The following is a 23,630-nucleotide window of genomic DNA, read 5'->3' as shown; positions in this document are numbered from 1 at the left end:
CCATAAAACCTTCTGAGCTCAGCCCCTGCACACCTCGCCTCGCGAAACATGTCTCGGCTTCTTTTGCACCGCGGTGCTCTCAGGGCTCGCCCGACGGTACTCGTTAGTACAGTCAGTCAGAAAGACATAAATTAAGTAAATCATACACTGCCGCGTTCAATGTTTCCTCTGCTTATTGGTTGGCATTGCTACGGGGAGCGCCAACGTGGTGCGCTAGGTGAGGCACAGGGACTTCACAGCGCTGCCAGGAGAGGGCAGTGGCGGGGAGGCAGCAGCCGTCCGGAGGCCGCAGCTGGGCTGCAGAGGACAGAAGGCAAAGGGGAACCGCAGGGGCGAGCTGACGAGAGACAGACCGGCTCCGCGGCGCTCCGCTCCGCCCCCTGCTGGAGTGGCGCTGCCCCGCCCCGCCCCGCCCCGCGCCGCTCGCGGGTGGGAAGCCGCGCGCACGCGCGAAGCAGTCGGCCCGTCCGCCCGCGCGGAGTCGGCAGTTGCCCCGCCCCGCCCCACCGCGTGAGGAGGGCGCGCGCCTGGGCCGGGCGGGCGGTCGCTCGCTCGCCCTGCGCCGCGGCGCGATGTTTGTGGCGCGCAGCATCGCGGCGGATCACCGCGACCTCATCCACGATGTCTCCTTCGATTTCCACGGGCGGCGCATGGCGACCTGCTCCAGCGACCAGAGCGTCAAGGTGGGCGGGAGCCGCCGGGCCGCGGGCCGCAGGCAGGGTGGGGGGAGAGGGGCGGGCGGGGTGTGGAGGGGGAAGCGTGTGGGTGTAGCGGCATTGGCGCGCGCTCGGCCTACCGGGCGGGCGGCGGGGCCGGGGCGGGCTGCGGCCGTGCCCCAGTCCGCCTCCCCACCCCGCGGCGGGCCTGGGCCTCACCGCTCGGCCGCGCCCCGCCGGGTCCGGGGAGCGAAGGGCCCCACTCGGCCCCCGCCTCCCGCCCCTCCGCGGGGCGCTGCCGCGGGCGCGGCCCACGGCGGGAGGCGCGCCCTGCGGGGCGGTGGCGAGGGGCTGCGGGGTGGGTGTGCGGCCCCACGCGGTGCGCGGCGTCCGTCCGCGCGCGTGTACGCAAACGCGCCCCAGAGCAGCGGTGGTTCCGGCGCCCGGTGCGGGGGAAGTGCCCTCGGAGCGGTGCGGGCCCGGCAGCGCTGCCCGCCCGGCTTCGGTGGAAAATCCGCGTTTTGAGGCGCCGAGGGATGAAGCTACGGCTTCATTAACGAGTTGCAGCCAACGAAACGCTGAAACGCTCTGCGTCTGCTCTGGCGGATGGGGAACCTGCAGAGTATTAGAAACCTTGATTTCACAGTCCTTTGGAGGAAATACTAGTAAATGAGAACTTAATTGCCTTTTCCATTTTTTTGCACATAGTGAGGAGATGGAGAACAATTCAGGAGTTATGCTGTTAGATTTAAAAACTGTAATTTGCAGAGGGCAGTCGTTTCTTTTGTTAGACCACGTAAATGGTTGAGAAGATTGCTTTTCAAGTAGAAAGCTATGTCAAGTGTAGATCCGCTATAAAAACAAGCGAGCAGTCCCTCCTCCCTGACAACAGCAGCAACAAAACCTGTTCCCCAAAATGTAAGCCAGAACCGTGCCAGTCTTTGGCCTGGACTGACTACATGAAACTCGCAGCCTAAAAAGAATGCTCTTAAGAAAGATGCGAAGAGGTAGGTAGGACTCAAAAATGATGTTTTTCAGCGATGTGATGTTACTTCCTGATCATAACAGTATTCTTTATGAGGCTGTCTTAAGAACTTTTACTATAGACCAGAGTTTTATACTTGCAAAGCAGCAGCGGTGCACCTGGCATGGGTCCCCTTTGTGCTCGGTGCACCCTGCAGAGCAGCGGCTAGGGGAAGGTATGAAGTCAGGCTGTGATGGTAACAGCTGAGGTTGTGTTGGGGATCTGGAATGGCAAAAGTGAGGTGGCTTCCAGGAACGTTATATAGCGAACAAGTGACAGACAGGAGTGGATGCTGGGCTTCTAGGGGATCTCTCTCTCATCTGGAGACGTTTGTGACTTCCTTCACAATTTTTCAGAAAAAAAGGCTTAAATATGATGGGAAAATCAAGAGAAAGGAAGGTTTAGAGATTTGCTTGTGGTTCTAAATCAAGGCAGAAATGTTAGAAACAGAAGATCTGTTCCCCTGCTAGCTTGGCTGTCCTTTTGCTGCCCTGCTCTGACTTCGGGGTGATCGCCAGGAGCCATGTCAGCGTCATGCAACCAGACCTGAGCACCTGCCGTGGTGAGCAGGACCCTTGGGGGCTCTTGGGTGAACCTGGGTAGTGAACTCATGGAACAGAGCCAATGAAGTGTTGAGAATTGTAATAATTTGTCTTCTCTGAATAATACATTTTTTAAAAAAGACAGACTTCATCCAACAGTGAAGTTTGTAGTTCTATGTCTCTTCACTCGACCTCGAAAATATCCCTACTACAGGTAAGAAGAAGTGCAGATGGGTACTGAGCCAGGTAGAGTTTTCCAGATTAAGATGTTTAGTGGTGTGTGTGTGTGTGTATATATATATGTATATTTTATGGGTGTGTTTTTTAGTGGTACTTACTAAGCTTTATATACAAATTTTATGATTGTATTTTGATTTCTCAATAGGTCTGGGACAAAAGTGAAAATGGGGATTGGCATTGCACTGCTAGCTGGAAGGTTTGTATTTATAAAAATTACACAGTTATAACCATAATTTCTCCTTTGTTTTTGAAGAAACATACTTAGTCTTTACTGAGTTGTAGAGTAGAAATACTTTTGGTTTGTTGTAGATCCTCTATTTCTTCTAGTAAAATACTTTTTCTCTGCTTTTATAAAACACTTCTGATGGCCCTCACTTAAAGCAGCAGCTAGCACGCAGTCTTGTTGTGGTAGTAGTTAGTTATGTTGGCAGACTTTGTTATCAGTAAAAATAGCAGAAACTGGTATTTAGGGAGTTGGAAAACAGTACCTTCATTTTTAATGGAATGGTTTCTTTTTGCTTGTTTTAAGACTTAAGCAAAAGGAAGAGGTCTGGCTATGAAGTATTCCAACATCTAACCTCTAGTTTTGGTTTGTTTTTGGTTTTTTTTTAAAAAAAACCTTTCTGAGGAATGTGTTGTACAGGGACTCTGCTTCATCAGGATAATTAGTGCATTTGGCTTCTGAGTTGTCCTGAAACTCCTATTTAATAGGGCCACAATAAAATAATGCCTGTAAATGGAAATGCAAGGGAAGCTTTTGAATTCCCTTCTCTAAAAAAAGAAGCATTAGGTTGACTAGGTATGAAAGAGGAGTTCTGTGTAAAAAAGGAGAGGATAATTAGTGCTCTGCATATGCTTTGGAAAAGTATAGGCAAGCTAGAAGTAAGCATGGTAATGGCTGAACATTGAAAGCAAAGCTGTATTTTTTGTGTCGAGGCAGAATCTTAGCTTGGAATGTATAGTTTAAAGGAGTAGTAAATAATGCCTTGAAATATATTTGCAATAATTACCTTTTAGTCATTAACTGATAGCAACAAAACCTTGCAGTGCTTATAGGAATAAACAAATGCAACAGCTGCCTTGTAACTTTGAGCTTTGTAAAGGAACATTGGTTTCAAAGGATTTACTTCTGCAGAAAGTCATGAAAACATATGGTTGCTTGGACGAATACAAATATGTTTCTCTGTGGTGTTCTGGTGTTACCTTGCAGACACATAGTGGATCCGTGTGGCGTGTGACGTGGGCCCATCCTGAATTTGGGCAGGTCCTGGCTTCCTGCTCTTTTGATAGAACAGCAGCAGTGTGGGAAGAAATAGTGGGAGAGTCAAATGATAAACTCCGAGGCCAGAGTCATTGGGTAAGGCTTTAATTACAATTTCTATATATTCTCTTATACACACTTTTACTGTGCCTCATTTGTTTGGTTATCGTAATGGCTGAAGCTTTAAACTGTTTAAATTCTAGAAATAAACAGAAGACTGAACATGAAAATCATTCTAAATACCAAGTTACCGGACACTTCCGGTTTTGTAACATATTTAATATTCCTGAAACAGAGAAAGCACTCTGTTTTCTTCTGTTAATATAAAGTGTTCCTGATTTTGCCTATGTTCTGTTAATTTGTGGTGATATTCCACTGCAGAGTAAGTATTTTTAAAGTGTTTGGGGAAAACAGCTAAATGGCAACATTCAGGCTAATTAGTAGCACAAGTATAGGTGTTGCTTAATAAGGTGTTCCCCGGCAAACAATTGCGGACATCAATTCTACTGTAGATGGGAATTCAAGGTGTGGGGTTTTTTTAATTCTGTGACAAGAGCTCGTTTGAAGCTGCCACATGCTGTTCTTTTTCACCATTCAAACAATAAATCAGGTATTTTCTGAGAAATAGTTTGCTCAGAAGTAGATTTTCTGGGTAGCATTTCCTCAAGGGAATTTTAGACCTAAACAGATTATTTTGCAGCTATTCTTCATGTGTAATCTTATGTAACTCAGTATTCCCACCTCTAGTGTTTTGTCTTGTTTTAGGTTGCTAAAGGATCTGCAGTTTTCTACTTTCTACTAAAGTTTTCTAACATTAAAACACATAATTGTGAAGAGTTGGGTTGTCAGGACCTTTGGCACCCAATGGGGTAGGAAAGCTGACTTCCCTGAGCAGGAGGCAGTTGTGATACATAGTTTCCAGCTCAAACTACTTTCTTGGCAGGAGAGGAGACAACTTGAAAAACAAACGTTTACAATTTTTTTCCTCTTTCACCCTAGCTAGTGTTTCTGTCAAATGTTTGCTGCATTTGCCTGTTCCTGTATCAGAAATATTTGTAGTTTTGATGCTTCTGTCAGAAAATGCTTCACGGTAGACTTCAGCAGCACTGAAATTAGAAAGTGGCATTGCTAGGAATTGCAGTTAATGTTGTCACCAGCATGAACGAAGAGGCCAGCATGCTTATGTTTTTTTTTTTTTTTTACTGAAGAGTATAATCCTAACATCTCTTCTTGGTATCAGAACTTTGATACCAGTGTGAGTATACCTCTTGATGCTTGAAATTGCATCAGTACAATGATCTGTCTTTTCTCCAGTTCACTGGTGTATAAAGATGTGTTTATTTTTTCAGTGCTTGATGGAAGAGGTCAGTGATCCTACAAAGTGGTATTGGCTAATGCAAGTCTGACTTCCTTAAGGAATAAATTTTTGATGGAAATTTCTAGCATTTCCTACAAGAATTTCCACCTTTCTTTGCAGGTAAAGAGGACGACTCTAGTAGACAGTAGGACATCTGTTACAGATGTGAAGTTTGCTCCCAAGCATATGGGTCTTATGTTAGCAACCTGTTCAGCAGATGGAGTTGTAAGGATTTATGAAGCTCCAGATGTGATGAATCTCAGTCAGTGGTCACTGCAGCATGAAATCTCATGTAAGCTAAGCTGCAGTTGTATTTCTTGGAATCCTTCAAGGTATGTTGTTAAAACGGTAGGTTTTGCTTTATGACTGTTTAAGCAGAAGATCCAAAGAGTTAGTTCTGAAATTTTGTAGAATAAATCCTAAAACCTGCATGGAGAAGATTGAATGTATATTACTTGGATCTGAAAGCAAGCTGCTAATGTTTCTTTTAATAAAGCAAGTTTGACAGAGCCAGAGTAGCGTTATAAAGTTCTGCTGTGCTCTGTGAGGAAATATTCCCAGCGTAGTTATTTTTAGCAAGTAATGAGCTAAAGAGCTATGGAGTGTTTTTTCTTTATCCCACAAAACTTAACTGGGGTTTTCATAAGAGAAAGCCTTTATAAAGGGGCAGTTCCTGTCTCTCCCTTCTTTCCTTAAGAAGGGTGTTGACAACAGGTAATAGTTTTGACAACTCTTATGGTCACGCACCCTTGCCAGTGCAACAGAGTTTTAGGAACCACAAGAGTCCTGCTAGCATGACTGCAAAGCCTAAGAGTTGTTCTTTTAGTTACCTCCTCAGGAGCTCAGTGATATTCTTACCCATCTTGAAAAGGAAGGAATCAGAAGTTTGGTTGGGTTGTGCCCACCCAGCAGAGCACACACAAGTGGAGGTTCTCCTTTGCTTCCTATCTCACAAACCCCTCCACCTCCTCCCCCCAGCAGTACCAGCAGTAACAGGAAGGGAAAAACCAGGCAGGACTGAACTGTGCTGGGTTATGTTTGTCCAGAAGCACTTGATGGCTTTCCCTGCAGAAGCAGTGGCCTGTGTGCTGCTGGTCCGGTTACTCTTCTGCTCATTAGCAGTAATCTGGGCTGAAGGTTCAGAGTATAGGTGTTCTCTTTGATGCACGGGATGGGGTTAAAAGCTGATTTAAAAACTAGAACTCATCTACATTTAGCTTTTGTAATCCATCTTCCAGAACCTGAATGAAATCCCACTAAAGTAATTTTTAAAAGTACTACAAAGAATGCAGGCTCTGCTGTGACTTGTGACATAGACTTGACTGCACATGCATATATAATTGATTATATATGCACACGCGTATATCTATTGATCCTACTCTCTGGGGGCATCATCTTGAATTGCCAAATAATGTTTCCTAATGATTTCTCCATAGTGGGTGTATAAAGTGGGCATTCAGCACAACAGCATGGAAATTGTGTCGGTAACTCTGAATAGCACTTACTCATTCCATGTGATTTTTTTTTCCCCTTGTGATATATTTTTGTTGTTACTGTTTTGTTTTCTTTATAGATAATGTGTCTGAAATTTTAGAAATGGCTTGGTGTACTTTCTGTGAAGTAATTTGTAAATATAACTACTTGTTTTCACCTTTTAGCTCTCGAGCACATTCTCCAATGATAGCTGTAGGAAGTGATGACAACAGTCCAAACATATTGGCTAAGGTTCAAATTTATGAATATAATGAAAATACCAGGTATGCTAAATGGCGACGTATAACATATGTGGGATCTTAAAGTAGCTTGTAATATATGACCTTTTATTTTATTCCTGTCATTAGGCGTGGAGTAGTAAGTAATAGCACCGTAATTCTGTCTTGGCCATTGGATAGGAAAGGAGAGAGAGACTTCAGAATGTTAACTGCTGTTAAGAGGCACGATGTTGATAATTTTGTTCCACCTCAGTGCAGAAATGCCAGTGTTCTTACCAGAATTTTAAAGGGAGAAATGTTGTTTCTGCTTCTAATTTATATGCTTCATTTTGCATAAGAAACTAATAGGACAAAGTGGAAACTTGAATTGTGTTGCAGTAGGCACTGTTTTGTTCAAGGCAACCTTAAAGTGCTTTTAAAAGCATGTTTACAATGACAGGAAGTCCTGTGAATTAGTAGTGTTCTGTGACAGTTGAGTTCATAAAGTTAAAAGTTCAGAACCAGAGAAGGCCAGGAAGCGTACGCACAACCACTTTCAGTCAAATGGTGACAGAGAACTTGTGTTTCATTCAGGGTGATTTGGTGTGGGAAAGGAGCCCAGGGTGTTCTGTGGATTTATGCCTGGCTTCAGACAGCGTTCTTTGTGCATTAACAATAAAGAACAGTTGTTGTAACTTACCTGGTGGTAAATAAGAAAGTGGAATACTTGTCTATCGTACAGTGAAGGAGGAAGACAGCGGTCTGCTTACAAGCATAGAAAATTTAGTAAGTTACTGCAATACAAATTTGCTTTAGGTTTATGAAGGGAAGAATTACTTCCCTTTTCCAGCTGTAGACAAAGATATTCTTTGTACTGGAGTCCTTGCTTCGTTGTATGATTTAGCATAGTGTTGTAGGTATTCAGTTTCTGAAGAAATTAGCTTGCAATTACTACTTACAATTAAATTTGTTAAGGAAGAATTTTTGTTTTTGCAAGTCTCATCACGTACACTAACTCCTTTTTCTGTTTCACTATGACTGGTTTATATAATTTGCATCACTGGCAGTTCTGATGGCACTAAAGGTTAATTTTTTACGCTGTGCAGGAAATATGCAAAAGCAGAAGCTCTGATGACAGTCACAGATCCTGTACACGATATTGCATTTGCTCCAAATCTGGGAAGATCCTTCCACATCTTAGCTGTAGCAACCAAAGATGTTCGAATTTTCACACTAAAACCTCTGAGGTGAGCTTAGAAGGAAGGTAGTTTGGTATGATGTGGTGTGTACTTTGTGGTCTTATTATAATAGTATCTGCAAAGCAAAAGTAGTAACTTCATACAGGATTGTTTTTTTAGCAGCCAAATTTTTAAGATGACGAGATTGTGAGCAAGTCTATAATTTTGTCTGAATACCTCTTAATGCTCCTATCTGGTAACAATTGTTACAGAAACTCCTTGAAAGATGTAGTCCTCTGTCCTCTCGTCATCATGTTGAAGTCCAGACCTTTGAACAGCTGTGTACAGAACTGTCATTTTTTCTCTTAAACAGGAAAGAATTGACTTCATCTGGAGGATTAACAAAATTTGAAATTCATATTGTGGCACAGTTTGATAACCACAACTCCCAGGTGTGGCGAGTGAGCTGGAATATTACAGGCACGGTGCTTGCCTCCTCTGGAGACGATGGCTGTGTTAGGCTCTGGAAGGGTAAGGTCACCCACCTGAAAGATATCAGCTTTGTAGTATGCTGAATATACTTGAGAAATTTTACTCAAAAAATAATTTTGTAGTAAAAGTTCATTTCAGATTTGTGAATGATAGATTTTTATATTTCTGTGTACATTTCAGAAGAAGGAAATAACGTTCTGTGCTGGAACACTTGCATGATTTAGGCTGCTGTGAATAGTTGTTACTGTACCCTCAAACTGTTTCACTAGACTAGAGCTATGTAAAGTTGTAATTTTAAAAATTAACATATGTATTGCGTTACTACTTTAGCCTGCTGCCAAAACCAGAAAATCTACATTCAGTCACAGTGTTGAGGCAAACTGGCTTTTTTCTGTTTAAGTTTCCAAAAGCAACAACAAAAGAACCAGCAGCAGTATCCTCATCCATCTGCATTTGCTTCTCAGTATTTTAATAAGGAAAATGCATTCTTGCAACTGAACAAAACTGAGTTTGAAATCATGGGTAGGCAGAGCATGTCAGACAGCTAAAGGGTCTCAGCTGTTTGGAATTTATATATTGGTATTTAAGTTCAACTCTAATTCATACCAGGTGCATGGCAGTTGAAACATAGCTGTATCACGAGCTGAGCCTCAGAAGAGAAACTAACAGGTTTTATTTATCTATATTTGCAGCTAATTACATGGACAACTGGAAGTGTACTGGTATTCTGAAAGGTAACGGGAGTCCAGTGAATGGTAGTTCTCAGCAGGGGATTTTTAATGCTTCTCTAGGTTCAGCCAATACAAGTCTACAGAATTCACTAAATGGATCATCTGCCAGCAGGTAGGTTAATTAGGAGAGAGACTGAATTTCAGTAAATACTCTCTTCTCTGAATCTTCTTAATTTCACTTAGTTTTCATGTTTGTTTTATGACTTCTTTTTTTAAAAGGCAATGTCACTTACTGCATGAACACTTTTACATGCTATTCTAGTCTTGCTCTGTGATGGTGTCTGTTATGCCAGTGGTAAGAGGAAAATGGATGAAACCTAAGCCATACCGAATTATTCTGTATAAATAAGCAATGTGAACAAGTATTTTCACTTTTAGTCCTGTCACGTGATTTAAAATAACTTTTCTGAAATAGTTTAAAACAAGGAGAAGCTTCATCATACTGCTGTGTAAATGCCCTTCTGTTTTAGATGCATGTTTAAAAGTGAAGCAAAGATACTGGCAACAAATTCTGTTTTTCACTGGAATAAGGTGGCAGAAAGGAAGGAGGAAAAGATGATTCATGATGTATGGTTTCAACAACTAGTGTTAGTTTACTTGCATTTTTGCAGGCGTAACATCAATTGAATAAAAATCTTGGGGTTTTTCATCTTCCTCATGTGGCATTCGTAACGCAGATTAATTTGCCTTCTCTGATATGTTTTTATTCTGTAATAATTGCTGCTAAGTAGGTAAATTTAACTGTCTCTTCTGAAAACCATTTTAATTGGAGCGCACCGAGCTATAGGAGCACACTGAGCCCCCGCCTTTGCATGGCGGAGTGTGTACAGTCAGCTCTGCAGGATGTCCTGTGTGAGGAACAGAAGTGGCCAAATTCTACAGCAGCAGCTTCCAAGTTTTGTGGCCACAATTATTTTTTTTCAAATGCCTTGGGATAGCCTCCATTTCCATCTGAGTACAGCTACTAATACGGCTTTTTCTTCAGTTTAAAATGCTCATCTGTAAAGTACTGTGACAGTTTGCTTTCGGAGAGTAGCCTTTGCTCTCTCCCCACCGTCCCCATTCAGCAGTGAATCCTGAACAGCAGTCCTGGCTCCCAGACCCCTAGCTGTGTTGAAGAGAAGTGCTTTTGCGTTTTCCTCACAAGAGAAACAGGAGAGCAAGAGTTGGTCATGGGCCAAGTCTCCAGCAAGAAAGCAGGCCAACATGATACTGGTCATCTGGTTCCAGGTGCTACTTGCAGCGTAGCAAAAAATGCTGAAATGCAACCCTGTCTTGGAAATGTGATGTCCAAACCTATTTATCTGTGTGTGCTTGGGCTCCTGTAGGGAGATCCAGGCTGTTCTATACCTCCTCAGCAAAGGGTGTGGTTTCACAGTCTCCTTATCTAACACTGTGATGCTGCCAGCAAGACTACCCTACCCCAGCCTATGGGTTGTTTTTCTCCTCTCCATGAAGTTGGTAGTAAGGCATTGCAAAACGGAAACTTATGGCATTAGACTTCCCCCATTGCTCTGTCTTTTGAAAATGGTGTTTTGGTTTTTTTCTATATAAATTATTCTCAGCTCCAAATTAGAAATAATATTTTGTTACAAAATAAAGTCCGTGACTGTGGAAATTCAAAATATATGGTGTCTTGTCCTAGGATTGAGCCTTACTGTAAAAAAGATGCACTTAACTACATGTGTTCTTTGGTAATAACATTGGCTTGAATTGCATAAGCACAGTTGCTAACTTTTTTTAGTGTATTAACAATAAGATCTATGTACTGACATTTGGCTAAATCTGTATGCTGCACAGAACTTATTTTGTCTGTGACCATATATGCTATGTTTCAGTGTCTGTACATGTAAATGCTTAAAACAGATAAACCATAGGCAGATCTGGAAAACTTTGTTGAAGCATGACCACCAAACCAGATTTGTAATCAAAATAGTTTCAGAACCGATGGTATAGATTGGAAGATAAGTCAGTAAGGCTAAATTGTTATGTTGATGTAATTGTGTGTCTAGTTCTATGATACAATTTCCATTCTCCATTTGTATTATGTCCTTTTTAACAGAAAGCAGAGCTGATACCAAGCTAACTGGAGTAACTTTGGTGTTTTGCTGCTTGTTGCATGCACACAGGAATGGAAAACGAACTCCTTTTTCCCCTCCCCAACGCCGTTTGACCTCTCCCAAGACACCAGCAGCCTGCTAACTACTAAATGCTATTCAAAAAGCCTTTTTAAAACACGTTGTTTATGGTTTTTTTGTAATAGCCTGCACAGTTTGATACTGTTGGAACTCCTGATAGAAAAATACTCAGAGAGGCTTCTTTGGAAAAAAAACCCCACATACAACAAGCCAAACCCCAAAACTTCCATCAAAACCTTTTTTTTGAAAGCTTGTCAAATTAAAAGACTAGTTCATGACTAAAAAGGAGAATTTTTGTCCTTGATTGGGATGGGAGGAGGGAAGTGACCATTAAAGTAATTTTCATTGAAATTGTTTCAATAACTAATTTGTTTTGCATTTAATAGTATTCAGCATTTGATTAAGATTCCTAAACATCACGAGTTTGTAACTGTTTTGTAATATTTGAAACTGTTAGTTTTAATGGAATAAGAAAACTGTGTTTTGACAATTGTACAGATGGTCGCTTTTAATAGTTCGGTATTGCTTCATTTATAATTCAGTATGACTTCAAATAAATGTTTTGTAAGTACTGTCATACTTTCATCGTCCTAACTAGGAAGTACTTTTTCTGATATGTACTCGGACATTCCTATGGTAGAAATTCCATGGACTAACAAATTCTCTAAGCACAGCATCCTAAAAAATGCAAACACTTGAGCCATACAAAGATTGAAACCAAAATATGGTTGTTTGTGCGCTGTCCATAATGTCATTGATCATGTAGCTGGTCCTTGACATAAGCCCATGGAACTGTAAAAACAAGACAGAAAACACCTGTAGGTATCTAATATAGCTATACTAAAATGCACAAGTATTACGGGTAAGTTCTAATAAAAACAGCTGAAAAATGACACGAAATGGCATAATTGAGTTTTGTGTTCACCAGGAATCTGAAATTTCCTGAGGATTTTGCAGAAATATGTAAATACATACAAAGGCTGTATTTTGTTGAAAGTAGTTATTCTCTGTAAATGTATATTATTAAATTTAAAGTATTGTAAAAACAATGTTTTCACGCCTATTCTAGAAGTGCTGTGAAGTTAATCTGGATTAGATGCATATGCAGAAAATGTACTTGCATAATATTTAATGTATATCTTGCGTCACAAGTGAAGCGTTACTAAAAGCTCTGTTGACAAATCACAGGAATTCTGGGAGAATGAAAGCCTGTTAATAGCTGTGCTATACCATCCTTTTGATTCTCAAAGCAATCTGTCCTGTGAAAATGTACACTAGGGTTATTACTATTATATTCTTCTCTGTGAATTTCAGTGGAAAAGACTATTATTTTCCTTTAAAGAACAGTTTCCAGATTTGTCTTGTTTTGAATTACAAGCCTTGATTTCTGCTATTATGTTCTATTAGTTTTGGCATGGATATACTAAAGCCTTTTTTTTTTCCAGCATGTCTTTTTCTCCCCTTTGGTTCTCCTTGTATTTACTACCTTTCTCTTTTTCTTGTTTTGTTTTTTTTTTTTTTTTTTTTTTTTTTTCATTTTGTTTTTTGGTTTTTTGTTTGTTTTGGTGTTTTGTTCCTTTATTAATTGTTTCAGGTATTTCTTTCCCCCTCTGGATTCCCCACGAGCTGGATCGAGATGGTCCAGTCATGCCCAGCTCCTTCCTCCTCCTCCTCTGATAGAGCACTCTTGCGATGCTGACACTGCCAACATCCAGTATCCTCACCCTCGCAGACGATGTGTATCTCGGCCTCTTAATCTATTACCTGAGAATGAAGGGGTTTAACAAGCTACTTTAAATAAACTCTGAAGGGCCCTATTCTGGTGTTTGTGAATGTTTCAATTTCTGGCTGCCTTTGTATTTCTTCTCTGGTACAGATGATTTTAAAACATTGGGGAGTTTGTGCATGTTTTGCAAAACAAACTACAACATTTGGAACCTGTTACTTATGTTTGTGTAACAAATGAACGTTTTAATCTGTACCATTTGAACCATGGCAACGCATACAAACAGTATTAACCGTAAGCTATTTACAAAATAGCTGACTGTGTGCCTGTCCTTTTTTTTTTTCTTTTTTTTTTTTTAAGTTTTGGAATCAGTTTAGTGTGGTCTTGAATTTTTTTCTTTTTGTATATTGCACTGACAAACATGAAATGCATCCTCAAACATGCCTTCAAGAAGTTGTTAACTAAAGGATGATACTGGATTAACTCGTAAAAGAAACAAAACCATTCCTGTGTATACTGCAGCAAAATAGTTTGGAGTGTTTGGTTACTTAAGAATTTTCCATCTTGCTGTATAAATATTTAAATTTTATAATTGCAGTTGACTAATAAACTTGTTCTAAAAGGTCTGTTAGTATGTTTTCTCTTGCAATAGGCTTTCCTTTTTTTTTTTCATTAACAGGCTCCTGATCAAGGAGCTTTTCTGATTCTGGTGCTTGTTGTGATAGCTTTGCTGGTGTGAAGTTGGGTGCCATTCTGGATGTGCAGTTGCACATTACATCTTTCTGCCACAGGGTGTGGTCTGACTTTTCTCATGGCTGTGGTGAAGAGCTACAGAGACTACTAGAGTTGGATTTCAGATTATCTTGTCATTCTTTCCCAGTGATTGGATATCTCACGTAGGGCATTTTGAAGAAATAGTACTGACTTAAAAACTTCCTTTTTCTGATGTGTCAGCACAGGAATGTGGTTGCTATGGATTGGTGCGCCGGCACTGAGTCAGTGTTGGCTGGTGTGAGACAGGCAGGAAGATAAAACGAGCATGGCTACACGGTATTACTGGGGAGGAGCATTACTGTACAGGATGTGACTGCTGAGCATGCTCAGCAGATCTTGGGGGGGAGGAAGGGTAAAGGTGGGCTCTGTACAGCAGAAACCCACAGTATAACGGTGTAGTACATCGTGCTTCAAAATGAGCTTATGCTACTACCTGCACTAGACCACTAGCATAAGTGAAGGGAGGGGGCAACCTGCATTCTTCCAAATGCAGGTTCTGTGAGTTTGACTTGTATTCTGGAAAATTTGCTTGTATGCTGCATGTTTGCTCAGATACATCACGCTTGTTTCTTGATTTGGCTCTGAGGAACCTAGCTTTAATTTAATAAAATCCCAGAAGAGCTAACGATGGTGTTACTGGTTGCTGATAGTTTTCAGCCAGCACGAACAGAACTGTGAAGGAAAAAAAAAAGTTTAGTAAAAGCCGGTACTTGGACATGCATTGTCCTGTATACCGTTTATGTGCTTGGAGCACATCTCAGCTTGACCTGCCAAGACTAGAAGTCATTGGGTCTTGTAGTAGCCAGGAGGTGGCTTTGGGGTTTGCTTTTTTTGTTGTTTGTTCTTGTTTTGAATATATCTGAACACAGCATAAAATTCTGACAACACCGAGTGTGTGAATTTTCACTCCCATTCTAGCTTTTGCAATCTCTGTACCAGGAATACAACTGTAGAAGGCGTGCATAGTAAAACGTCCTGGAATAACACTGATTTTGATGTAAGATCTTTTGAAGATGACATACGCACATACACGTATTCCTATGGACCTTGTTTGGAAGGCATTGGCTGCCTTCTCATCCTCTACTTAAAAGAATGTGACATTTACGCTTCAAAATTGAAATAAAATGATCCAGGCACTGTAAACAAACGGCACATTGCTCAACCTCATCGAAGCGACTCATACAGCAACGATACGACAGAAAAAAAAAGTCAGCAATATAAACAAAGCCCGCTATATAAATAAAAAATGCCACGTAAGTTAAATCCTACAGCTTTTTCCTCTCTAGGGGTTCCGCCCTGGCCGGGGCAGCATGGCTGGCCGGAGACCCCCGACAGCACGTCTCAGGCGACCGCCTGGCAGACCCCGAGCTACTCACCGGTCTGTAAGCAAATACCTCAAATAACCGATTTCATCGTCCCCCTCGAAAAACCTCAGTTAGGGCCAGCGCGAACCTCCCCGCCTCTAGCCCCGCCCTCCCCGCCCGCCTCAGCCTAACGGACCACGGGGCCCGGCGGGAGGCGGTGCCGCACACCCCATGCCCAATCAGCATCCCCCCTCGCCAACTTTTTCCTCCTGCCGCGCCCGGCCGGCCAATCGCCGGCTCCGGCTGGGGCTCGCCCATTGGCCGGCGGCGGGGTGAGGCGGGGTGCCGTCGGGCGGACGAAGCGCGCGCGCGGACTTGGGGAAGTTTGGTTGGTGAGCGGCGGCGCTGCGCACGCGCTCCGCCCGGGGGTTGCGTGGGGGTGCGTGTGTGTGTCGGTTTGTTCGGTCGCGCGCCAGGTGAGCGGGTGGCACCCGCCCGCCTGCCCACTAGGGGGCGCTGCGCAGCGGAGCGGCGTGGGCGGGGCGAGGCCGGGTCGCGGGCGCGGGAGGGTGCGTGCGGAGGGAGCGGCGGTTTGAAGTTGTGGCGGTTGGGTGGTGGTTCCTCTCCGCTCTCCCCCCCCTCTCAGGCGAGTAGCGGCGCGGCGGGGACGGGGCCCCTCGGCCTTGGCCCACTCCGAGCTCCCGGGGAAGGCCGGGCCGATCTCCTCCCGTGTCGGGGGTAACGGGGGCCGCTGGCTTCCAGCCGCGCCTCGGCCGGTGCGGCGGAGAGGCCGGGGCCGTCGCGCCGCTCCCGATGAGGTGGGGGGTGGCGGTGGTGAGAGGGGCAGAGCCCAGGCCTTCCTTGCTGAGCTTGGCGGCCGCGTCGCGGAGTCCGTAGCTCCCCAGGTGCTCGCTGCGGCGGGAAGGAAGGAAGGCTGGCTTGATCCCAGCGGCTTTACAAGCTAAATATAGGTTGGCACGTCTTGCTCTAACTTGCAGGAGTGCTGCTCTTTTTAGAAAGTCCAAGGCGGCAATAAAACTCTGTGGCCCCCAAAAGGCTCGGAGGGAGAGGGCTGGGAATTGTTTTTAAGCACCTTTGTGGATAAGGTGGGGCGGTTGCCAAAGCATATTGGCCGCGATGTATAAATAACATATTTTTGACAGCGTTACTGCTGTGTAACTGTATAGTTGTTTTGTTCCTGCCTTCAGATGCTGCTGGACCAGGGCTGACTGTTGCCAAGCAGAGCGCTATTTTAAGCGACTTGTGCAAGGATGATGGAAGACTTCAGAAATATTGCCGATGAGACGTTTCCAAGCTTCTTGGGCCACTCACTGGGCAGCAGCGCAAGTGTAATTTTTGAAAATGTTACTGTTTCCTCAAATCCTGGCTTACCTGTTGCCGCTTCAACTCTTGCCAGGAGTAAAATGGGCTGTGACAATAGGTAAGACTATCAGTTAATAACATTTAATAATATGAAAAACAGTTGACTGGTTTGAAACTTCTAACTTTGGAGAGAAAAAATTCTTTTGACAGATTATTTGGTAGATGATAAAATTACTTACTAATTAGTAGCATATTAATCAAATAGGATTGATTGTATTAGTAGTAAAAATATCTACATTATGTTCATAACTCATAAGTATTAACTTTTAATAAAATTACTCTTTGAAAGAGTAGTTTAGTTTTTAGACCGATAAGATAACAGCCAAGTTTCTTTTAACTTGACTCTTAGCTTAGTATACTCAAGTTTGAGGTCATATAGAGAATAACATATTTTTTACACACGTGTTCTCTTAACTCCGTTAACCGTTTGTTTAACTTACCTGAATCTGGCTCATTTTAGAAAAGGTAGTGTAAGAACTGATGTTATGGATAGGAATGAAAATTTAACACAATTTATAATGGTTAGTTCTGCCAGGAGTAGGGCGAAGAATAACAATAAGAAGCCTTTGCTCACTTAACCGCTGTCCTCTGACTTAATAAGAAATAAGACTTATATACTCTGCCTTTCCAGGACTGTGCGTTCCAAATGGCCACTAAAAATGATAATGTGGTATTTCTCTGAAGAACTACAGAAGACTGGAGAGGATCATTCAGGGTCCATATCTGTAGCTGTAAATACAGATGCACTAGAAAATGCTAAAATATTCAAGTAATTGAACTTGCAGGAGATGAGTGGCCATCAATATGATTTTTGTTCCCAATTCTTTGGGAAACAGGAGACGTGCACATTAGAATGATTCTGTTGTGTGTTTTTCCTCCCCACCTTTACAGGCTTTCTGATATCTGTGCATCCTATTTAGAAGCGAGACATTCACCTCCATCAGGATCTTCTCAGAGTAGTCAGTCAGATCCTGAGCCAGTGGGGAGATTTGCCCTCAGCTTTCGTGATGACAGGTAAGTGAGATAATGGAAATCTAATTTTGTCCTAAAATGCACCTACCAGTATGTAGTGTGTAGATTTATATGCGCTATAAGCTAATTATAGAATACTCAGAGTTGAATTGCCCACCTCAGAAGCAACTTCTACTACTGGCCTTCTGACAGCAGTAACTGGAGAGCTCAGCTGTGCGTTTGCCTGTTGGCATTCAGCGTTTGGCATCCTGGGCAGCTTTTGCTACTAGGACAGCTCCTTCATATTTTCTGAAGAGGGGTAGTGGCAGGCTATGTGGAAGCATCGTGTGCAATGCTACCGCTTAGGCTGTGCAGCCCTACGCATGCGGTGTTCTGCTGTTTAATTGACTAATTGGGCTTCATGTACATGACAGGAATGAACCTTTAGAAATTACTTTTTTTTTAAGCTATGATGTTTTGTTTTGTTGTCATGCTAATTAAATTTCCCTAAGCATGATTAGTTAATTGACTTATTTGAATCTGGCTTGTATTTACCTAGCCTACATTACATAATCTAGAATTAAGGTGATGTTTCTGGTTCATGTCATGTATATGAATAACAGTTTGCACTGATTTAAATCTGTTCCAAATAAGTATCATGCAGTTTGCATACAGAAAGGAATGTGAATTTCTATTAAATTCAGCTTCCTTGGAGCCTTAGTGTTTGCTGTTTCTTAAGAAATAACTACTGTTAGTTAATGCTCAGCATTACTGTGTGGTGGACGCATTGGAAGATGTTGCATAGGTTATTCTAACCAAGATCAAAATTGTTCTTGTTTTTGCAATAGAAACCGCAATGTGTGTGTCTCTCCCTGATAAAATTGCACTGTAGGCAGTAGTATGCCCCTATAAAACCAAAGAATAGAAGATTTAAGAGTGGGAGTCAGGTTCTTGATTGCATTTAAGTGAAAAAAAAAAACAACCCCAAAACATGGATTAACTTCATTTTAGGTATATAAGTAAAACTGACATTTGAAATGTTAAAGCAAAAGTAGGGTTCAGTTCATTCAATGTGGAAATTTTAACATCTTACGTGATTAGCTTTCCTGCCTGTGTGGAAGCCCAATGAAACCTGAAGTGAAAAGTAACTTTCCCGCAGAATTATAAAGGCTGTTATTTAATGAAACTATATGGCATTTCAGTAAGTCATGTTCTTTATGATTTAGTCCCTTATATAATTCTATGTTTCAAAAGGCATGCTGATATTGTGGGCTTGGGAAAATCTTGTCTAGGGTTTGGCTTGCTCTCAAATAGATCTTGGAACTTGCCTGGAATAGACCCTTTTCCCCTTGTACATTTCCCTCTTTTTGCAGAACTGCAAGAGAAAGGAACAAACAGAAGAAAATAGAGGCATACGTTTTATTACATTTCACTATTTGTTTCATGCTTTAGATTGTGAAACTGAAGCCCTTGTAATCTTGATATTTATTCCTTTATTGTAAAAGGACAGGTAATAGGTCTGTAGAATCTATGTTAATGGGAATAGCTGACTTCCTAGAGATGAAGGCATTCAAATTGGAGCATTTATCAAATATTTATATATAAAGATGTTGTATACTAATGTTGATCTATATATCTGAGTTATTTTTTCATTGAAATAATTCTCTTTCTAGGGTAGTTGCTACACAAGTTAAAGAACCTCAGCCAGCTTCTGTTCATTTGAAAGAATCCCACTCAATATATGGAGAGCAAGGTCAGAATGTTGCTGAGCACTTAAATCACAGTGAAGATACCTTACTTGAGGTATTGCCACTTGAACGATTGGAAGGTATTAAATTTTGAGAAAAATTGTATACTTAGTGTAATTAGCTTTTTATGCTATAAATGTCTTCTCTTGACCCTTTCACTGTTTTATGGCATAGTGTAAATGGAGTTTGAAAAAGGGTCTATTTGATTTGGACAAACTGAAAACAAAAAAATGTTGTGGTTGACATCGTGCTCTTAGATTTCTCCCCAAAGTACAAAGCTATAGAGGAAGCTGATGAAAATGTTTGCTATAAAATACCATAATTAGAATGCTAGTAGGAACCTGAATTAATTTCAGGAACTTTACTTGTGGAAAAAGTGTATGTGAGTGTCATGGTTTCTACCTCTTCTCTTTCAGTAGGTGTAAGTCTATGAGATTACATTTTAACCAAGATCTCTTTTCTTGCCCTATTCCAACCTGTAATAGGTGGTCTGTAATTGCAGTTATAGAAGCCAGAAACTTACTTGTCTAGTGAGATGACACATGAAGAAGTAGTTTGGAATACTTGCTGAGAAAGCTATGCTTTTTTGAAGTATGAATAGAAGAGTGGCAGCAAATAATATCCTGTGACTTATTTTAAAAGCATGGCTATTGATATTAAACATGTTTAGGTTTTTTGCTAATGCAAGTGCTGCGATTAAATTCTGCTTGTTCCTTAAAATTCAGTAAATATACTTGGTAATGACTAGAAGTATATATTTACTATTTTCTGAGCTTTATCTGAATTTTTGCATAGTTTTTCATGAGGTAAGTATTAATAATTTAATAGAGGACACTTTCAGTTAGAAAGTACTATGGTTTGTAATATAAATGGGCCCTTTATACACTTCTAACAGTGAAGTGTGAACTTCAGTCACTTACTGTAGTCTTGAGGAAGTGGCAGTAACTGTAGTAACAAAAACCATGACGCTTTGGAAAGCTGGGACTGCCCAGTGTTTAGACTTGATAGTGCCTGACTGTATTTAGTTAAGTGGTTTTAACTTGTTTTTTCAAGGTTTAGGATTCTAGTCCAGAAATAGCCTTTAATTCCCATCTATTATTTAAGAATTAGGAGACTTTTTTTCTGAAATCTGTATGTCCATGTCTAAAACTTTCTCTCTCTTGTGTGACTTGCAATTGAATTATGAACGGATATGACACAAAGACAAGTGGAAACTGCTTACAGGTGATCCAAAAAAAGAATTGGCCCAATAGGTGAAATGCAGCAGTGGAACAGAACACTTCTTACTGCTGCTGGTGTGACCTGGGGCTCCCTACTTTTTTCCACTGCTTTACAGAAATCCTGAAGGCAGTAATTGTCTTCCATAATTTTTACAGTTCTAGCCTTGATGAAGCCCCACCTTTTTAATTACTCCCACATACTTTTGATCATTATTATAAGAACATATAAACTTCGGTATTGTGATGACGTGTATGTTTCAGGGTGGTTTTTATGGTGTATGCCAAGACCTTCAAGAGACTAGTGCTGCTGTCTTATAGAACAGTTAGCACTTACTATGCTCTTATGTTATACTACTAAGATACTGATTACATTCTTTTCTTCCAGATTTGTCAGCTGGAACATGTTTTCTTCCAGACAGTAAGAATAACAAGGTGAAAGCTTTTCTAAACACAGTGAAATTAAAGGTTTTCTAATAATAATGTTGTAATAGACTTAATGGGGGGGAAGAAAATGAACTGTGTTTATTGTCTTTTGTCGTGTACCCTTTAAGTTTGTAAGGGTGCTAGCATGCCAAATGTGTCATGCCTCACTTTGCCACCTTTTTGCAGATCACTTAATGTAATTAGTACTGTGAGAGCATAACGCCTTAATCCTTCTCACTTGTGAAAATTGTTGTTCACTCCTAGCCTCTGCTGTCTTGTAGTTCTTTATCCATGCAAGGACCTTACGTTTTATTCCAATTGTAGTTTAGCTTAGTGAAAAGCCTTTTGAGGAACTTTTTGGAATGTTTTTAGAGTAGATGATATCAACCTGATTTGACTTGCCTCTGTACTTGGTAATTACTTTGAGGAATATTATTTCAGATGACTTCTTCAGTGTCCTCAACATTAGAGATGGCACCATTTGTAAGAACACAATCTTCCTGCTGCCTCTGTGTGTGGTGGTTGGTTTTTTTTTTTTTGTGTGTGTGTGTCTCTATCCCAGAGCTAGCACATAACTCCAGGTATTGACAGGCAGGGCTATGCTTCAGCTGTTTTTATCTACCATGCTAGAGAAGCTGACAGTTACAGGCACAGAGACACAAGGCAGACAGGAGCAGGAGGTCTTGTGGGCCTTATAGAAAATATGCCTCAGGCTGCAGCTAGATGCTGTGCAGTATGTGCTCCTTAATGTGTCAGCTGGTATTTACTAAATTGATTTAGTTTTCTTTCATTTGATTTTTCTAGGGACCACGGTGGTCAGTGAGTTGCAGTTGAATGCTCACAGGCTGTCATCTGAAAACCATAATTCAAGTCTCTTTCAAATTTGTTACTTTCTGAACTTTGAATTTTTCGCTGTCTGTCAAAGATGATCTGTTTATCACAAAGGATGTGAGACTAAATCCAAAACAGACACTACATTGTGCTGTTTTTAAAAATCATTCAGGCATATAAAAGATACAGTATTTACAGTTAGCTAGATTTGGCTGAAATACTACTTTATAAGTAGTTTAGTATGTTTATTTGAAGAAATCATCAACAAAGGGTTGATCCGGGCGTTTGATTTCTGAAGAAGCACTCTTAGCAGCATAGGAAACTATTGAGGGTTGTCTTTGTACTTTTAAGTTGGGATTGCAGCTTAATGAATAGGGGGGCAATTTTTTCAAGTGTAAGCTCTTTAATGCAATAGTTCAATATTTTATTTTTGAGGTTTTTCAAGTTTGCCATCATTGAGATGCGTTTTCCTTCTTTCCCCTTTACAATCCATGTATTTCTTGCATGTATCCATTCTGGAAGCTAGTGGGCAAAGTCCATTGGAACTAGAATGTTTGCTGGGATAAGTAGGTAAAAAAGGGGGGGGGGCGTGTTTTGGAGTATGAGTGACCTCATTAATTGTTTATTATTAACTGAATTTACATAATAAATAGTAACTCCTAGAAACATTTCTGTATGGATGCTTTTCACAGGTTAGTCCATCTGAACCTTCTGAAGAGCTGATAGAAGGTGAAATCTCAAGTGATCATCTTAGCAATAGCCTTTCTAGTTTTTTTGAGAATGAGAAACACTCATCTCTTGCAAGATCAGAAGAAGATTCCACTGGTAAGTCTATTTATAACTCTGGGTAGCTGTGTGTAGAATTCTGACACAATGTTATTGTGTACTTGAAGAAAGGTATTGTTTTACTGAAGTATTTAATATAGGATTATGCTTGATAAAAAAATAGTATTAAGAATGTCAAAGAAAAGTGTGATCATTGGGAAACCGGCTGTTTTAAGGTTGTAATAGGAATAGGTGGCTATGGAATTTGTCAGAGAAAAATCACAATTGGAAGTTTATTCTAAAAAATTAAACAACAGTCCTCAGTTACTGTGAATCAAAAATACAGGTAGAAATGTGGGCATTCATTTAATGAAGTGGTAACCTTAGCTACAGTTTCAGTTTAAATTAATAGAGGTAAACTTATGTGATGAAGAACATGTTCATGCAGTTAGAATTAAGTTTTGCTTCAGTTTCAGTTCTCTTTAGATGCCACACATGCAGGGTGACACCCAAGTTGGAAGTCTAGTTTACCTGCAGGGATAAAAGTGAGAGCTTGAGTTATGTATAACTAAACAAGAGTGTTGAAATTTCTGTGCCCTTCCAGTGGCTGCTGAAGGACAAACACGTTCTTTACTAATGCAGTTGACTTTGCACATAATGTGAAGGATGACAGGCTATGTCCTCAGACGCACCAAGAGTGAGGATGGCAGAGTGATAAATAGGTTTACTCCTATAGTAAATAGTCTTGAGTTTAAGCAGCTCTGCATTCAAGTAGGGTTACTGGTTTTTCCCCTGTAATATCTACAGATGTCATGACTGTCTTTTGAAGGCTTCTTGTTCTTTCTTGTTGCAAAACTCCACTTACGCGTTAAGCGTATAAAAATGAAGTTAATAGTTTGCTGAGTAAAAATACTAATTTTTTTCCACCCAAGAGGATGGAATTATTTTTATCTGCCCTCCTAAGGAATTGGTAGGCTCTAGATGGAAATACTTGTCTATTCAGGGTTCCAGTACTGGTGAAGTTAACTGATCTCTTTTTTTTTTTTTTTCCCAGTCAGTGTGCCGTGTACCAATTTTTATCATGTAGTTCTGTATTCAGTGTAAATTTGGCAGCTGAATATTTCTGAATGTTATTGAATATAAGGAGGAAGTCTCTGGTATCTGAGATAAAATACATTAATTTACTTTCTCATTA

The 23,630-nt window shown here is 41.1% G+C and overlaps 1 protein-coding gene across 1 annotated transcript in view; it reads left to right on the top strand.

The window, feature by feature from the left end:
* The first annotated feature begins 470 nt into the window (after window positions 1–470).
* Window positions 471–23,630, top strand: part of CEP192 (centrosomal protein 192) — a 94,754-nt gene continuing 71,594 nt past the window's right edge. Inside the window, exons 1-16 of the mRNA XM_075085791.1 lie at window positions 471–683; window positions 2,608–2,658; window positions 3,673–3,819; window positions 5,201–5,412; window positions 6,739–6,837; window positions 7,878–8,018; window positions 8,323–8,480; window positions 9,134–9,284; window positions 12,905–13,091; window positions 15,097–15,188; window positions 15,761–15,948; window positions 16,372–16,555; window positions 17,389–17,511; window positions 19,122–19,276; window positions 20,802–20,848; window positions 22,363–22,495. Of these exons, the coding sequence (XP_074941892.1) occupies window positions 573–683; window positions 2,608–2,658; window positions 3,673–3,819; window positions 5,201–5,412; window positions 6,739–6,837; window positions 7,878–8,018; window positions 8,323–8,480; window positions 9,134–9,284; window positions 12,905–13,091; window positions 15,097–15,188; window positions 15,761–15,948; window positions 16,372–16,555; window positions 17,389–17,511; window positions 19,122–19,276; window positions 20,802–20,848; window positions 22,363–22,495 (2,179 nt within the window). The 5' untranslated portion in view covers window positions 471–572. The remainder of the gene's footprint in view (window positions 684–2,607; window positions 2,659–3,672; window positions 3,820–5,200; window positions 5,413–6,738; window positions 6,838–7,877; window positions 8,019–8,322; window positions 8,481–9,133; window positions 9,285–12,904; window positions 13,092–15,096; window positions 15,189–15,760; window positions 15,949–16,371; window positions 16,556–17,388; window positions 17,512–19,121; window positions 19,277–20,801; window positions 20,849–22,362; window positions 22,496–23,630) is intronic.

Source organism: Phalacrocorax aristotelis, chromosome 2 (genome assembly GCF_949628215.1).
Source record: "Phalacrocorax aristotelis chromosome 2, bGulAri2.1, whole genome shotgun sequence".
NCBI lineage: Eukaryota > Metazoa > Chordata > Aves > Suliformes > Phalacrocoracidae > Phalacrocorax > Phalacrocorax aristotelis.
Note: the sequence above shows the minus strand (reverse complement) of the source record. Positions and strands in the feature narration are given on the sequence as shown.